The sequence below is a fragment of the Chrysoperla carnea genome, chromosome 3 (assembly GCF_905475395.1).
Source record: "Chrysoperla carnea chromosome 3, inChrCarn1.1, whole genome shotgun sequence".
NCBI lineage: Eukaryota > Metazoa > Arthropoda > Insecta > Neuroptera > Chrysopidae > Chrysoperla > Chrysoperla carnea.
In genome coordinates this window covers 88,903,898-88,923,165 of record NC_058339.1, presented here as the reverse complement: position 1 = coordinate 88,923,165, position 19,268 = coordinate 88,903,898, and the positions used below count along the sequence as shown (strand labels likewise).

Here is a 19,268-nt window from a genome sequence, read left to right as displayed (position 1 = left end):
AGACAAAATTTCAGTTTTTTGGTAATATTTTCGTTTTGGTATCGAAAGACCTTAAATCACCGTTTTTGAAGCTTCTGAAACGATTCTTTGCTTAATTTAGTTCTATAAGTTCATTCAGAGCATAGCTTTATTGGCAATTTCCTCCTTCTATTATACAGCTAATATTCATGAACCTACTCTTACGTCTTGAAACATTAAAGTTGCTGCTAAAGAAATTACTTTGTTTGACTTAAAATCCTATAAAATATTTAGTTTGAAAAATAAATAATAAAATATTTTTTTTTTGCAGAACGGAAACTTTTTGTTGGAATGTTAAGTAAAAAATTAAGTGAGAATGATGTACGAACAATGTTCTGTGCGCATGGTTTAATCGAAGAATGTACGGTGTTACGAGACCCGTCAGGACAATCACGTGGCTGTGCCTTTGTTACATTTTCAACAAAACAAGCAGCGGTTGCTGCTATTAAAGCCTTACATCATTCACAAACAATGGAAGGATGTTCGGCAGCGTTAGTTGTTAAATTTGCTGATACACAAAAAGAAAAGGACCAAAAACGTTTACAGCAAGTGCATGCAAATTTATGGGGACCGACGACTGTTAGTGCGGCCACAACAACACCACAACAATTAATACAAGCAACGCCTCAGCAGTTTCCTACAACGGTAATCAAATTTTATTTGCTTTTTATAAACTTTAGAACTTTTTATTTTATCATATCCGAGCTGGGCGTGCCAATTACACATTTAGGGTCTTAAAGAACCCTTTAATAACAGTCCCTTCACTATTGATTATGTACTAATTCAAACAAGAAGTGGGTCGGTCCGATTCCAGTAATTACAATTTAGACGCAATACTTGTACTTAACAATTTTTAAAGACCAATCACAAAATATTTTATCACCTGGTGATAAAAATTCGTACTAATTAAAATAGGAAGGAGTACTACTTTTTCAGTAGTTGCAATTTAGACCACCAGGTTACTTACCATTTATCAATATTACAAAGTGATTATTATACCCGGGCTATTTTTTATTTCTGTTTTAAAATAACTTATAATTATTTAATTAATTTAATTTAATTGTACTACTAGACTCTAAAACACTTGCTATACAGTATACAACACTATTGTGTTGTTTTCTTTGTTTTATGCATAAGAACGTCCATAAAAACTTTTCGTACTTCATATATATTAAATGTCTAACGAAATGGCTGCCAAACTGTATATTTAGACAGAGGTGTTCGAGTATTTATAAAATTGGGTTATGTATTTAAGGATACGCTTATTGTAATCATTATTTTGATTTAAAAAATTTTAATAATTTGCACGCGTTTCTCTGGCGTGATTCTATTTATTATGGCATTTCAAACCAAATTAAACACAAAGCAACTACCTACTGTCAAAACGGTTATCAAAAAAAATAGTGTTGCCAGCTCAAAAATCTGAACATCCAAAAAAACACCCTTTTCATCGTTAGGCCAGTGTCTTGTCTAGTTCAAAGGATTCACTGTTAGTATTAACTGCTCTCCAAATGATTTTCCAAATTCCAGATTCTTTAGATACATTATGTAGTAAAAAATTTTACAAAATTGTATTAACGCTAAAATGAAATGATTTAGGAATTTTTTGGAATTGCGCAGGTATTACAAAACGATGCATTAAATCCAGCATCGTTACAACTATTACAAGCTATTGGTAGTACAAATTTATTGCAACAACATTTAATTAGTCCAGATGGTAGCCTGTTGGCGCCGATGAGTATGCAGAATTTAATGTTAGCAGCAATGGCTCAACAGCAACAACCGGCCGCGGCAGCCACTCCATTATGTGTGGCAGGTTTACTTGGTAAAGGTGGTGTAGCGGATCGAACGTCGGCCGCATTACAAGCGGCTGCCATTCCTGCGGGTATAACTGCTAGTCTTCCTGGCGCAGCAGGTTTACCTGGTGCTGCAGGACTAAGAACAATGAGTGCATCTGATCTCACAACAACGGCTGTCGGTGGTAGTGTTTATGGACAACTTTTAGGGAATACTATAAATACCGCGGCAGCAGCCGCTGCTGGTAAACAAGTTGAAGGTAAGATTTTCATTAATTTTTCCATACCTTTTCTATAAACATTTTTCAATTTTGTATTAAGACACTTTCAAAAATGTTATAGACCGCAGGAGAGTGACAAATTTGAGTACACCATTTTTTTGCTCTTGCTTGGAAAGAGGTTGAAAAATACTGAGCAAAATGAGACGAAAGGAAAAATTAGTTCTAATTCTAAATCAACTTCTGATGATAATTCACAATTTTGAATTCTAGAAAATTATTGATCATTAACATGTTAGCGGACCGAAGTCTGTAAAAATGTTTCAAATCTAATAAGTTTATGAAAAAATGGTTTGTTTTTGAAAAGCGAACACTTTTTTTGTCCTTGAACTATTCATCTATTTTTTACGGTTTAAAAGAATTCCTGACTTTCAAATTTTCAAACGTCGATTGCAAAAAAATTGTTCGTTATCGGACTGTGTAAATCTTTGACTGAGGATCAAAATCCCATGAATCACGTACGAGGTCCTTTGTAAGGGACTTGCGGGGATAATTTACCAACAATCATTTTCTTCATTTTTCTGTTCCTTTATCGAACTTGACCATTTGCAAACCTTCAAATTTCATACTTTCAATTGACAAAGTTTAGAATTTTTTTTTTTAAATGCAGCTAATTTTCATGTTTACATAGAAAATTCTTTATTTCCAACTTTATACCACTTAAAATAAAATCTTCATGCCGTTTTCCAATGCTAGATTGACTCTATCATAAATTTCATTCAGTAAGCAAAGGAGTGCTAAAAAATTTCGTGAATTTATGTAAACAAATTTTTTGATATGTTTGCCATCCAAAAACTTCTAATATTTTCTCCCATCTTTCTCAGAAAATAGGACATCTTAACCGGTCTTCGATCATAGATCTTATTATATATAAATCCCGAGTCACGATGTTCGCTTACGCTAATCTCCGAAACCACCCAACTCATTTGAATGAAATATTGTAGATATGTGTTTTTTTGGTCCAATTGAAAAGTTCTTATCTCGATTAGTGAATGTCAATTTTTTTTATTGAGAATTTAAGGTTTTTGTACAAAGTGTTGAATTCAAGAATTAAGAGCTACAAATTTTCAATAGATGACAGCGCGAATTATATAATTTCCCTCAAACGATGGATTCGCAAGTATTAAAGAGATGACACTGTCTTTCAATTTTAAATATTTTTTGGATGCTATAATTTAGTCCATGTCCTTCACAAAAATGCGATGTATTTTTTTATACAAAAGAAGTGAAGTGAAAAAACTACACAGTGGTCAGCCTACAATCCTTGTTGCGTTTTTTTACTGAATCGATGAGTGGTTAATTAAATTACCTTCTTGTATAAACGGGTCGTTTTTTTTAGACCACACAGTATATGGAATTATATAAACAATTCTTAGTATTTATATTATACTGTTTATCATAAATATTATAAACTTCAAAATGTCGTCAAGTTAATATTAAAGACCATTCAAATTTGAATACCCTTGTTTGTCTGTTTGTTGTATAAATAATCAAGTCGTCTCTATGCATAACAATCTATTTGTTTCCACGTACTACTACACCCTCCCCTCAACTTCCAACTCTCTTTCTACCACCGCGACCGTTATGTATGGATGTTACCCATAAATATGTATACATTTTTCAATGAATCATTTATTGTATTCAGTTCTGAGTTCTTTAAAAATTATTCATAAAAAAATTGTTTATATAATTTTTTTTTTTTTTAAGTTTAGGGTCCATGTGTGTCCATGGTCAAAGTATTTTTGGGATGATAATTTTGTGGGTATCTCCTTAAGAAAATTGTCGAAAAGTAATATAATTTTATTTTCTCCAATTTCAATAAAACTATCTACATAATTTAATAATTTTGATCCAAAAAATACAAAAATCGAATTAATTTTTCATATATGATGATATATTCAGAGATATCGACCAAAATTCTATTCGGAGAACGATTTCTTAGATTGATTGCATGGTATTTAAATGTATACATGTGAAAGTAAGGTTGTTTGTTTGTTATGCTTTCCCGCAAAAACTACTGAATGGATTTTAATGAAACTGTAAAATAATATAGTTCATACATCAGAATAACACATTAGCACTGATTTATAAAGAATATTTCACTACGCCCTCTATGAGCATCAGTTTTAATCATAAATTAAAAATTTCTGTAAAAATGGTGAACAAGGTACAATTCATGGCCACCTATTCTGATACACTCAATGAATCAAGACTAAATAACATTAAAAAAAAATGCAATCAGTACATATATTTTACTTGTGTAAAATAATCCCTACCCTTATTTCGAGTATTATGGAAGTGAGAAGAAAGAGAGATGGAGGCTATAACGCGGTGGTCTTTACTTTTAAGCCCAGTGAAGCGTGCGGTTATCAAGCTAGTAGAAAATATTTGTCTAAATTCTTAAAAGAACTGTATTTTCTTTTAGATCTTATTTATCGAAGCGAAAAATTTTTTATTTTTGGCCGCCAAAATTCACAATATTGTCTCTATTTTGTTAGGAAAGGAAAAAACTTGGTTGTTGTATAGAGGATACTCAGTGGCGGATTTAAGGGAAAAGATCCAGTAGGTAAAATCTATAAATAGAGACAATTTTTTTAAGTCTTTGTTAATGAACTGGGTACCCCTATACAAATATGTTTTTGTCTTCGTAAAGGCACTTCGGGTTCCCTTGTGATGCCCTATTTCGAGAGCCCAGTGGGTAACTGCTCTTTTGCCTACCTGTTAAATGGAGTGAGTGAATTAAGAAAGATTCATATTCCAAATCAAAAATAAAGTGAGCTTAAACTGATAGTCTATTTATTCTTGCAGGTTTTATACGCCTATTGAACAGAAAATGGAAGATCTTTTTACGTTTAAAACTAAACTCTGGAAAGGTGATTTAAACGCAAGGAAAATAGTCCTTATTTTGGTCAATCATTGTAGAAACTTTTCAAGAATACAATGACTGTCAGTTTAGTCTCAATTTATTCTGAACTTTTTCCAACTCATCCATTTATTTTCAATGCGCATTTCTGAGATGTCTAAGCACAGAATATTGGATTTGTTTTTTAAAATTTTAATATTGTTGACATATAATTACTTTTTTAATATTTTGATAACGAGACAACAGTTATCGATTTTTTGGATGATTTTTTTTATCAAAGTTGATTATAAAAATTTCAGAACTCCGTTATTTTTTGCAAAAACATTATAATGATAATTGTTGACTAGAAAAAACCATGAATTTCCCTGCATGTTAATTAAAATATTTTTACATTAAAACGTTATGAAAGATTTAGGTAATTTTTTTTTTTTTTTCATTTAGCATAGATAAAGGTTAAAGGAAAAAAAGAAACCTTGTAATTTGTATATTATGAATTTTTGTTCTCATGTTCAGTACCAGAAAACATCTCATGAATAAAACACAAGAGATACAGACTAAGAGCGTATACTCATAGGGACTGTCTAGGTAGTAAATATTTCATAATAAAATGACTTCGCTGCATACACACTTAAAAAATTAAAAACAATGTAAAAACAACTGTGGAAAAATTCTTAGCGCAGATATTGAATGGTAGATCAGTCATTTGAAAAGTTGGAAAATTTCGATAACTGAGATATTGTGGTGTAAATTCAGTACTATGGAAAATTTTTATTTGATTAAGGTCAAAAATTATTTCAGATTTTCCATATTTTAACTCAAATTTTCATAATTTTGTGGCCTTGAACAACTTGGTTAATAAACTGCCATTTTATGCAGCATTTTTATTGCATTTAATAAAGGTTCTTGGGGGGCTTATTTTTTTAGAATATAATATCTTACTAGAAGATTGTAATTTCAAAACCCCCATCAACGCCTGGAAAGAAAAGAAAAAAGTTCTTTTCATTTGATTAGGTAGCATCCATAAACCACGTGGTCTTTTCAAAAGAGGAAAGGCGATAAAGTCAAATTACGTAATTTTCTTGATATATTCTTTTTGGCACACTGAAAATAATTTTCAGTTTAAGTTGCGATAAATGATGATTATGAACGCCATATTCTTACAATGCCGTAATTCCAATGTTTAGAAGTCCAGAAAATACAAAATGTCTTTTTGGCTTGATAATAAAAAATGTTTCATCTGAGAGGGAACAGAGAGAGGGAGAGTTTCCAAAGAAGCTGATTATTATTTCAAAATCCTCACCATTTTCTTCGAGATAGATAGAAACTTCTTTTCCTTTTGGTTATTTATTCTATCATCACACCTTAAACAATTCAAATGTATCGTTTTTCCCTATGGTAAAGAAATGACCGAATTTTTATGAAAATCAGATAAATCTAAGAAGCATCTGTAAATGAGTAGTATATAGTACTAAATTCCGCTCCATTATTTAGCAATGGGATTAGTATTGCGCGTTAGCTTTGCCTCGGGTTTGGAAATTGAAAATAATTGCCTTTTTAATCTTATCCCGGTTTTTCACTAAACGGCAAAATAAAAACAAAACACTAACTCGTGTCGAACAAAACGAAACTGTAACTTTTAACAAACTTTTTAAAGATTGGCGGCTTTTGGAAAAAATTGGAGTTAGTTTTTTTTTTTACTTTTTGTTTGTGTTGTCCGCTTGGTAGAAACAAGAGTTTTGCGACTGTTTCAGTTTTGTTTTTCAAGTTATAGAAAACACAACACGAACTCAACTCCGCCCGTTTCGTGGAAAATTACAAAGCAAAATTTCCACTAAAGGAATTTGAACTTGTATTGTAACCTTCCAGCTCCAAAGATAAAAATATTACATTTTAACCAATTGTTACGTTTGGCAGAAGTGGCAGATTTAAAGAAAATGCCCCGTAGGTACAAACTGTAAATATTACCTTTTTTGTCTTCGTTAATCTCCTTGATGCGCCTCTTGTGGTGCCTTTTCCTACAACTATTCCCATTGTTTTCGTTAACTTGGTGCCCTTTCCTAGAAATTTATCTTTTTCCCTCTTTTTTTTCGTCTTCGTAAATGCATTTTGGACCGTCTTGTAGTGCGCTACATCGACGGCCCAGTGTGTAACTGCTTCGTTGTCACTCTTTAAATTCGCCAATTTTTGGGAGATTATCTCTTGTATAATTTTGGAATATCGATTCCTCGACCTTTTAGGTTTTTTTTCTAGAATGATTGGCCTATATGATGTGTGTAGATGGTAGCCCGGTAGCCGCCGTAGATGTGATGTGTGATGTGATGTATGTTTGTAAGGTTATGAAATAAATATATTTAACTTACTTTCAAATAATAATAGAAATATGATAATTACTAAAATGTATTCATTATTATGTTAATTATTGCTTAACATAAAATAATATTTCCCTCCATTTTGTGTGTGTATGTTTTGTTTATTTTTATACAAATACTTACTGTTTTCATATAATTATTTTAATGAAAGTGTTTAAAAGTGTGTATAAATGATTTTGAGTAACGGATATATTTATTTTAAAAATATTACAATCCTGTTGACTGATTAGAAGATGCATTATGTAAATTTGTCTAATTATGTTTACCTTGAGTAGGGTTTTAATATTTTTGGGTATATTCTGGCAGTATAGGAGAAAAGAACATACAATCTCAAGATACTCTTTTCCATCAGGCAGTCTAGTCAAGAGCCGCCATTCCATTCTACGCGTCAAATACACGATTCAATGGCAAAATACTTGACTTACAAAGCGATTTTTGAAATTTATAGTCCCAAAATTAAGTATTAGTATTATGTTTCTATTAGGTATTGGTTCTATATAACTAGATCAATTTAACATTGAAAAAAATTTCCCAACTATCAAAATATAATAAAATGAGCATTAATTAAGTCTTATTTACCCTTATATACACAAAGATCCCGTGATCCTTATGTTCACCGGGCTTCCAAAAAGTTAAAGAAAAGCCTACAGTGTTTTATAGCCCGAAGCTATAACAAACGAATATTGTCTAATTTTCAGCCCTTGTGCTTGGAAAGGCCTTCCGCAAGTGCCTCCATGCGGTTCAATGCCTACATGCTCTTTTAGATTACATATCTATCCGCGCTTAGTCTTTTAAGTACACCTACTCTTTTTGGAGCAGAAAATTTGTAGCGTGCAAAAGTATTAAAATAAGGACCTAATTTTCTCAGCAAACATGAAAATTTTCTGCGTTTTTAATTATTAACATAAGATTCGTGAATGATCAAATAAGATTAATTGTCTGGAAATGAATTTTTCGATATGTTTCCCAGATGATAATCCTCTATCTAATCAGTATTGAACAACTTTTCAGTTAACTCCTAAAAGGAATCGATATGCATATTTTTTTTCAAAAGTTGACTAAAAATTACTCAATTTATTTTTTATTTATTAAATTGGTTTTTCTAAACAATAAATTTATTCACCGGTAAAATGCAGAATGATAAATGAATGTCTCTCAACTTGCGTTCACTATATTTTAACGTTAGTTTCCATAGAAACAAGCCGAAAAACGTGAATTTAGAGTGATTCCGATTGGCTCACCGTCTCAAAAGGTGTATATACGTCACAACCAATAATCCCTATTTTTTATTAATAATTAATAAAAATGGAATTATTACTTTTTTTTTTAAGATTACTTAAATACACATTTATACATAATTTTGTGGCAAAAAAAAAAAATTAAAGCAAATTCTCTATTGTTGGGAACCTTTTAGTTTTTCCTTTTCTCTCATGCTTAATCGAATTATTTATATTTTTCGCTAATCATACAATTATTTTGATAAATGGTTTTTTTTTTTTGTTGTATCGAAAATAGAAAATTATGCAAAAGAATTGATGAAATATATTCATTAATGAGATAGATTGACGGTACTTCGTTAAATTATATTATTTTTGGAAAGTTTTACAACAACAATTATTTGTATTTTGAACCTCTAGCAGCAGCTCTAGCTAGACTCTGTTAGTTAACAAGAGGTGGTGATTTAAAATGTTTTTGTTGTAAATAAAAAATTATTTATTTTATTTTTAGCTAAATTGTGTTTTTTGTTTATTCTTCTCAAATAATATTCACTTAAAGTAATTTATTAGTTATATAGTTATTGGCCGTGTACTATATTCGCTTTTACAACGAACAACACGTTATAATCTTTATAATCATGAGCGTAAGGGGAGTATTCTATCAAAAACTCACCTCTCCTGAATTTTTACATAGAACATTTCTTTACAACATTTTCAGCTTTATTCAATTTAAAAAATCGTGCAACGAAATTTTGAAACACCAGTTTTCTAATGCCGGAAATAAATTGCAGAATCGAACTTTACCAAATTTAGAATCTGAGGCTAATTTCCGTGATAAATAATCAAATCAGTTAATAAAAAATACATAAATCCATCCAATAACAAGCCAATTAAACTGAGAATGTGTATTATCATAGTGTGGAGGGGTAACCTAAACACAAAATTACTACAACCAAAAACTGCATTTGATAAATAATATCATATACTAGTGAAATTTACTAAATTTAAAAAACCCCCGACAAATTTTTCAGATACGGGGCCCTAACACTCTCCATTAAATTACCTTTTTCCTTAGAGATTTCTCTAAACTGAAACGATTTTGAGGATCATGGTCTATTTTTTAGTTGTTCCGGGTACGGAACCCTAAACTTGCACTTGAAACATAGCTAAGAACACTCTCCATTAAATTATCTTTCAAACGAAACAACAAAAATCAAAATCGGTTCAACCGTTTAGGCGCTAAATAAGTTGTTTAATTCTAAAGCCATAATTTTTATATCATGTATATCTATAAATATATAGGAGACTTTCTATAGATCTATATACATAGATAGTCACTCATCACGATATCTCTGGAACTATAAGACCTAGAGACTTGAAATTTGGCAGGAATATTCCTTTTGCCAAGTAGAGGTCAGCTAAGAACGGATTTTACGAAATTCCACCCACAAGGGGGGTTGCGGGGGTGTTCATGAATAAAAAATTCATATTTTAAAATTATGGCTTTTAATAGTTCAAAACTTGGTCAGAATGTTTTAAATTACATTTAGAAATTTTTTTAACCTTCGGAAGGTAGAAAGGTGTAGCGAGAAAGTGGGAAGGAAATATCGAATATTTACAAATATACCTAAGTGGGGTATCAAATAAAAGAGCATGACGTGTACATTACAAAAATGTTATCCAACGCGAGGAAATGTGGAGGGAGGGGTGCAAGTGGGGATGTTGCCCAGCAAAGCGGGTATATTTTACGCCACGCAAAGCGGGCTGGTAACAGCTAGTATGAAATATATCAAGATATACTAAGTTTAGTCCCAAGTTTGTAACGCTTTAAAATATTATTGACTAGTCCATTTTCGGTTGTCCGTTTATCAAGTTAAAAATTTTTTATATTTTTATTCGAAATTCACTGAATAAAGTTTTATTTTTATACAATCTTTACAACATCATAGAAAATAATCTTTAGTACGCTCGTGCTTATACATCTCAAGTTAATAATGTAAATACTATACATAAAATTACAATGAAATTGTTAAGTAATGAGTAATTAGAGATTTTTGTTGCATCTGTGAAAATATTGCAAAACTGTTACAATCGGATATTGTAGTGTCTGTTATAGCAGTCAGGTCTGTGTGTAGGTGTTTCTTAACTTTTAAATGTAATCAATTCAAATGCTAATTTTTAATATAAAACGTAGCTCCCACAAAGTGTGACTAGACAGGTTTCACCATTATAACACCTCATCCGGCAATCCCGTCGTATAATACATTGAATAATCCGGAAAAAAGTGTCGAAAGTGGAAAAGAGGGGAAACAGCACCGATTTTAATGAAACTTTTTGTAACGTGTTTATAGGACTCCGAGGAACATTCAACAAACTTAACTTAGTCATAAGGGGGGCATTGTAGTCCCAATTTTTTTAAAATCCTTATTTTGGTCGCTGATTACGAATCCAATGTCCGATTACACGGATTCTATGATGCTATGATGATATAATACCAATTTGGACGATAAATACTTAGTTTACTATTTTTGTGCAAAAAATGAAATTCTTGACCAGAAATGGTAAGATTTTGGGAAAATATGACAGAATTCGTATAATCTGACATTGGATTCGTAATCAGCAACCAAAAATATCTCCTAGAGGACGATAAATACTTTATTTACAGTTTGTGGCAAAAGTGAAATTCCTCGCCAAAAATGGAAGATGAGCAGAATCCATGTAATAGGACATCGGATTCGTAATCAGTAGCCAAAAGTACCTCATAGAGCAAAGTTGAACGATAAATACTTAGTTTGCCGTTTTTGTGCCAAAAAATGAAATATCGAGCAAGAAAATTTTAAATTTCGGGAATTTGTTTAATCTGACATTGGTTTTGTTTTCAACGACCATAAATATCTACTATATGACAATTTTAGGCCAAAATAAACAATTTTGCCCCCTTATGACCAGGTTAATTTGACTGACTTTTCCTTGGGGTCCTATAATTACGTTACAAAAGTTTCATTAAAATCGGTGCTGTATCTCAACTTTTCCTATGCATCCCGGCTTATTAGTTGTACTAGTAATTTTGAACAATAATAAGTTCTTCTATGTTGTGAAGATGTAATAAACTGCATCATAATAGTTTAAGTGGAGGGAAATTTTAGGCTGCATTTTAAAAAAAATTGAGGTTAGAAAAATACCAATTATGTTTTTGTTTTGTTTTAGGTCCTGAAGGTGCAAATTTATTTATATATCACTTACCACAAGAGTTCAACGATACAGATCTCGCATCAACGTTCCTGCCATTTGGTCATGTGATGTCCGCGAAAGTGTTTATCGACAAACAAACACATTTATCGAAGTGTTTCGGTTTTGTATCATTTGATAATGCCACATCAGCCCAAGCAGCGATACAAGCAATGAACGGTTTTCAAATTGGTACTAAACGTCTTAAAGTGCAACTAAAACGACCCAAAGAGGCTTCACGGCCATACTAGTAAATAATATAAATATATAAAATAAGAAGTAAATCCCACTTATACCTAAAAATACCTAATTCGTCGAGAGATCATCGATGAAACCGAACGAGCCAGTGTGTAATTTTTGTAAGAAATAAAATAGAATTTATAAAAAATATTTTCTGTAAGAAGAGAAGAAATTTCGATTTTTTTCTGTTGTTTAAAAGTAATTTTGATTTTTTTTTAAGTAAAAATAATTTCGTTTTCTTGTCAAAACACCAAAGAATGGAATAATATTTTAAATGCAAAAAATATTTAATTGTGTTGTGTTCTCGGTTACCGCTTGTTTAAAAAAAATAATAATGCGCTGTGTAAAAGTTTAAATTAATATTTAAAATAATTAGTTGTTCGTTTTTCTCAAAAAATTATGTCAACCAAACATTTTTTAAAATAATTAAAGTAACTTCAATTTTTAAACAAAACAACCAAATGCCTTTTTTTTAGGTTTATGTTAAAATATCAAAATGGAATCATTAAAAAATAAAAATTGTTTCTACATTTAAAAAATAAAAAATAAATAAATAAACGATAAAATAAACTTTGAAACACTGCGGTAACCCAGTGGCCAAATCTCAGGAACAACTTAGATGTAAATAACTAAAACAAAATATACCAATGAAAATATTAAATCAATCGACTTATAATTAAAAAAACAAAACAGACTTAAGTAGCAAATTATTTTTTAAACGAGTGCTGCAAAAGTAAATAAATATAAAAACAAATGTATCCATCACATTAATAAGAACACTCACACTTTTTGAACGCAGTGTGTACACACAATTTTCTTTTTTCTATATAGAAGAGATACTTTGTAAATTTAGAGTTTAGTGCAACAAAAAAAAAAAAAAAAAAAGAAAAAAAAAGGTGAATTATTTTGTTCATCGTCCGTCGAGATATTTATTGTATGTGTGTGTGTGAGGGGGGCACAACGTGATTCGAAATTTATATATATATATAGCGCCCTTTATTTATTCACACATCGATATCTAGGAAAAAAGAGGACAGGCGTATCCAGGTAACATATTTATGAAAGAGAATAGGATAGAGATGCTATTTAGTGCCAACATTAAAAACTTGCAATGCCATCCATAATCAGCGCCGGCTTTACCCCCAAATCAAGGTAGAGCAAGATCGGCGCCTTTTTTTTCTAAAAATGAACTTGTATTTCAATAATTAACACTTAAAATGCAAAATTGTTTTTCGAATTTGGCATTTTGGCGCCCTTTGCAACCTGAGGTCCACTCCATTAGCTCATCCCTTGGTCTGGCGCTGCCCATAACACATTAGGCCGTAATTGTGTTTCATCTATATCTCCACATTCCTTTTTTGATCACAAAAACGTAAATAGCTTAAACATAACCCTTTTTGAAGAATAAGGAGAAGAAAAATAAAATCAGATTTGATTAATCTTAATTTTTTTAAATTTTAACGGACCCTCCCCCTCTCAATTAAGTAGGGAGCTGTACCTTCAAATTTACGTAATACTTAAAACGTACCTTCAAATTTACGTAATCTTTTTATACAGTGAAAAGGAGGACAAAAAAAATTTTATAATGGATAGCTAAAAGAGTTTTATAAAAAATAACGTAAACTGTTTACAATCATTTTTGAAGCAAAGATAAGGAAGTATCGAAGATTTAACTAATCTTAATTTCTTTAAACTTTAATAAACACCCCTTCCCTCCACTAAAGAATAAGAAAATATCGAAGAATGAATTACCAATCTTATTTGAATTTATTTAAATTTTTATCCTCTCTTCAAGATTATTTGAGAATTACCTTCAAATTTACTTCCTATGTAAGATTCGAATTCAAGTTATACAGTAATTACTTATACATAATTCTTTTTGATGAGCATGGAAATTTCGAAGCTCAAATTGATAAATCCCAGGGCGATTAATATTTTTACACTCAATAAGAAATGAACTAAATCGTGAGCCTTACTGCCATGCTGTTTTGGCTATGAGTAAACTTTCTCAAAATCCTCAAAAATATATGACATTCAAAGGGAGCGTTTTGTAATCGTGTCTCATTACAATACGCCGAGAAAATTTCAAAATGGAAGACATTTTCGAGATAGGGCAAAACTAGAGCCATAGTTCATAATACCGAAATGATTTGTCAAGCGCTTTCTACTTAACTACATGACTAAAGTTTCCATCTAAATTGCTATGAGTGCTTTCATTTCTATCCTAGTTTCTCTAAACACGACGTGGATTTATTCGTAAAAAATTGTTAAACCTGGATATTAGCCGTGCCTTTAAAAATAAAAAGCACAAAAAAGATTTTTAATATAAAAAAAAAAACAAACAAAATACAAAGAATTGAGAGAAAATTTAGAATGAGCATTAATTTTTTTTTCTTCTGTTATATAATTTTCAATTTATTATTATAATAATTTTTTTCGTTTTTCCATACAGTTAAAACCGTTTATAACGACATTGAAGATACCTAAATTATCTTCTGAGAGAAATTTTATTGGAACCTTATTTAAAATGAGAGTCGTAAGTTATACCAGTTATAAGTCATCGTTATAATAGACGTCGCTATAAAGGATTTTAACTGTATTTTCTTTCTTTTTTTTTTGAGAATAAACATATAAGTGTTATGTTTGAGAATATTGTTATATTGATATAAAAAAAAATACATAAAAAGAATGTTTTTGGTTAATAAAAAAAAAAATTAGATTTTGTAAAACAAATTATACCACCCAACTACACCCCATTTTTTAATCCTCAACCTGTTTTTTGTACCTTATTGCCACCCCGCGGAAACCTTTTCTCCCCTCTCTCACTCCAACTATTCCCACCAAATCGAGAAGAACAATCTTGTGTTTTCGTATATAGTATTTGTCACTTGAAGCAGGTGCACATATCAAAAAGAAAAATAAAAGCTATTTTGAAAATTTTGTGAATCATTTTTTTTCTTGTTGTTACCAATTATCCATTCCTGCCAGGAACGTTTTTTTAGTTTAAGGATGGTAGATAATCTGCCTAGAAAGTACATACATTTTTTATTATTTAATGCAGTTTTTTTGTAATTTGTAAAAAACTTATTTCTTTTTTTTAACTTCCAAAAAAATGGGCTAGTCTCTCTCCTCCTGGAATTTCGATTTTTGTGTCAACTTTAAAAGAACAACTGTGTCAAATTTAAAAGATGCAACTCTTTCTTCATTATTATCATGATTATACTCTGCATATATGAAATATACATCAAGGTATAGTAATTTTAGTCTCCACTCCTCAGTTTGTAACGCTTAAAAATCTTGATGTTACGAATTTTGGTATAGGTGTTCATAAAATCACTTCCGGTTATCCGCCTGTGGACACTATATTCCAAAAACGAAAAGAGATAACAAGCTGAAATTTGTATAGCGTGCTCATGACGTAAAAAATGAGGGTAAGTTCGTAAATGAGCATCAGAGGTCAACTAGGTCTTGGTCCGTAGAACGCATCTTGTAAGCCGTTAGAGATAGATCAAAAGTTTAAATGTAAAAAATGTTTCTCATGAGAATTGAAAGTTTGCAGGTAGCTTTAACTAGTGGTCTTGTGAAACATTCTCAAAAAACGAAAAAAAATTCTAAAAATACTTTCGAAAGTTTCAAAAATCAAATAAATGATGGCCGAAAGACCGCCATATTTGTGTTGGTTTTTTAAACTCTCCTAATTTATAATAAAATAATGCAAGCACTGGTATTCACTTTCTATACAAGGTATTTCGACAATTAAGTCAGTTAATTGTTTGTTTTCACTTGTTTCACCTAATTTGTGCCCCAAAAATACCACAATACAAAACTGTATAAAAATAGTACAACCTTTGACTTTGAAAGTTCAAAAATACCTGCACACTCCAATAGGTTTGTAAATAAATATTTATAGCAAACATAAGTAATCAGTTTAAAACGAACGTAATCACTTCATTTAAATAAATATATTTGCATATTTTATTATTATCTGTGTATGTATGTATGTATGTATGTATGCATATGTATTGAAGAAAACAACATTCTTATTTTTACTATAAATTTTCAATTTCCTTGAAATCAATTATTGTGGAAATTTATATGAACATACCCTAATATGAAAACAAGGATAATTTTCAATGATAAAATAATCAATTTGTTTTTAATTAAATTAACTGTAAACTCTTCAATTTTGTACGACGATTTCCGTCACATCATAGTTAAATTTTGGCAAAAACGCATTGCCAGCCAGGACGTCAAAAATTCACTCTAAGCATTGCTCTTTGCAATGAAGATGCTTTTTCAAACGTCTATCAAATGCAATTTTGTCTGTGAATACATAGACGAATGAACGCTCCTTTTCAACTTTGTGTCGTCTCAAAACATACTTTCTATCGACAATTTCTGAAGATCGGCTAAACGGCTTAGGCTGACTCAATATACAGCACGATGTAAAGGCGGTGAGCAGAGTTTTGGAATAATATTTTTCTGTATCTCGCAGAATTAAATTATTGAAAAATATAGTGATTGAATATCACATTTTGACTTTAAAAATTAATTTCTTATTTTTATTGACTTTATGATCTTACATGATTAAAAAAGGTTTGAAACTAACAGCTCCCCCCTCCCAGACGATTCCTGCGCACGGACCTGAAGATAATCTCACAAATCGATAGTGTAAACATCCATGCTTAAGATTGAAAATTGACATTTTCTTGAATAGTCGAGGGATTGCCTTTTCATATTTTTACTTGATACATTTCAAATGTAGGTATCAATTATTTTTGCATTGACTGACATACAAGAACAAACTTCCAATTCCAATAAAAAAGACTTATGTGCAGAAGAAGAGAAGGCAAGCAGATTGAATTGTATATATATTCATTATAGTTATTCATGTCGTTTTTTTTTTGCAACTGCAAATGAATAAAGAAATAGGTAGTAAGTAAATTCAATAAGTTCAGTAAATTTTGTGCTTTGGACAAATTGAAGTCGTTGATAATGATATTTTTCTTTGTGTTGTCCAATTAAACTATATTTTTAGAAATTGACAAATTAAATTTTAGTAATGGCCCTACAATATAAAAAAGATTGGAGCGTGATTCAGAATGCTCACCTCACACAAGTAAGTAAAAGAGAAGAAATATTCGCAATAGTCAAGATATTCAGTTATTTAAATGTGCCTAATGGAACGAAAGCTGGCAACGTTTTCGAGAGTTCATTTTAAGATGGCTGAATTTCGTTCCGATATTTTTTTTATTGAAATTAGGAAGGGATGAAGCACGTCATCTGAGAGCAGTTGCGTTAATTAAAGATGGATTAAAGCTAGTAAAGCAACCAAATTTCTGCCTGGAATATTAAAATTATAATCTTCAACTATAAAACTAAATCATATTAAAATTACAGACACACTAAAATTATTTTTTTAAATTATAAAGAATAATATTTGGCTTGGTGTTAGCAACAAACAAAAATGATTTTAAATTACTTATTTTGCAACTTCTCCGATAACGTACAAAATGCAGTAAACGCATTTAAAAACCGCCCTCAAATGCCAGACATACTTGATTAAAAATTCATTGCCCTCTTCTACTCTTTTCCACCACAGTTAGATTAGTGAAAAAAAGAGTCAGGCACCTCTTTTGTAGAACGTTCAACTTCCTACAAAAATATGTGTTGAGATTTCAATGAAAGGCAAGATATGAATTTTTTCATAATGGGTTGAGGTAAAAATGATAACTTTGATGAGCAGGATCTTCCTATTAATATTAATATCTCATATAATTTTCTAGAAGTGTATAGCAACCATTTTTTCGGTATCGAAAGTAAAAGAAATGATGCAGATGCACCCCCACCCCTCCCCAAATGTAGTCCTGATGGTGCCTATGTAAATATCTAAATTTCAGTCTTTTTGAACAAAGTTTTTTGCAACGTTACTATCTCTTATACTATAATTTTCGGCCATCATTTTTCTCCCTTATATTGAAAGTGTCGTAACTTACAAAGCCACCATTTTTATACCATGTATATATGAAATATACATAGTATTATAAGTTTAGTCCCAAGTTTGTAACGCCTAAAAATATTGATGCTACAAAAAAAAAATTGGTATAGGTGTTCATAAAATCACCTAATTAATCCATTTCCGGTTGTCCGTCCGTCCGGCCGTCCGTCCGTCCGTCTGTGGTCACGATTACTCAAAAACGAAAAGAGATATCAAGCTGAAATTTTTACAGCGTGTTTAGGACGTAAAAAGTGAGGTCAAGTTCGTAAATGAGCAACATGGGTCAATTGGGTCATGGGTCCGTAGTACCCATCTTGTAAACCGTTAGAGATAGAATAAAAGTTTAAATGTAAAAAATGTTCCTTACAAAAAAATAAACAACTTTTGTTTGAAACATTTTTTTTGTAAACATCACTGTTTACCCACAAGGGCGTTAATTAGGTACAAATTTTATAGTATGTATTAATATCAAAGTGAGTATCTTTTATTATTTACGTGACGTCAAAAAAACAAACGAGTGCGCATCAACACTTGCGCATTATATGAGAATATCAGTTAAATATGTCAGATATGTATGTATGTGAAATGTGACAGAGTTATCAACACTGCCTATACATGGTATTTCAACAATTAACTCAGTCAATTGTTTGTTTTCACTTGTCTTATCTACCTTTTAAACTAAATAATGCAACAAGTCTAAGAAATCGAGGCCTATTTCGTGTTATATATCAAGCTGTTGGTAAGTACATGGCGAACCAAATGGGGAGGGGAGGAATTGCAGCTGCATGAGCAATTGCATCCTGTTAGGAGCACATTTTCGAGTAACGTTATGAGTTTCGATTAAGCAAAAAATTATTGATCTTTTATTTGAACCAAATATGATTTAAAAAGTTTGTGAATTTACTTACGTTTAAGAAATAATACCATTTCATCATCAGAAAAATATACTATTATGCAATTTGTTGGTGTTTTTTTTTTATAAGCTAGCAATGCTTAGTGCTAGGCTAGCCTAGCTAATAGATAATAGTGTAGGTATGCAGTGATGTGTTTGTATGTTTATTTATGTTTGTATTTGCTATTTTTACCTTGATAAATTAAATTACTTATAGTTCTTTGAAACATAGATAAAAATATTAAATATTATTATTATTATTAACTGTAGGGCCAGCTGTAGTATATTTGACAATGATTGCAGAGCGGATGTAAAAAGAGGCTGTTGCAAAGTTTTTTCTAATAACTTTTATTTTAAATCGATATTCTT

At 30.8% G+C, this 19,268-nt stretch overlaps 1 protein-coding gene across 5 annotated transcripts in view; it reads left to right on the top strand.

Annotated features, from left to right (window-relative positions):
- The window catches only part of LOC123296741 (CUGBP Elav-like family member 2), a 430,459-nt gene extending 418,114 nt beyond the window's left edge, over positions 1 to 12,345 (top strand). For 4 of the 5 annotated variants that reach the window (XM_044878363.1, XM_044878362.1, XM_044878359.1 and 1 more), the window contains 3 exons: positions 290 to 663; positions 1,618 to 2,074; positions 11,749 to 12,345. In XM_044878363.1, coding sequence (XP_044734298.1) covers positions 290 to 663; positions 1,618 to 2,074; positions 11,749 to 12,020 — 1,103 coding nt within the window. In that variant the 3' untranslated portion in view covers positions 12,021 to 12,345. The remainder of the gene's footprint in view (positions 1 to 289; positions 664 to 1,617; positions 2,075 to 11,748) is intronic. The other variant, XM_044878361.1, reaches the window with a different exon arrangement.
- The last annotated feature ends 6,923 nt before the right edge of the window (positions 12,346 to 19,268 follow it).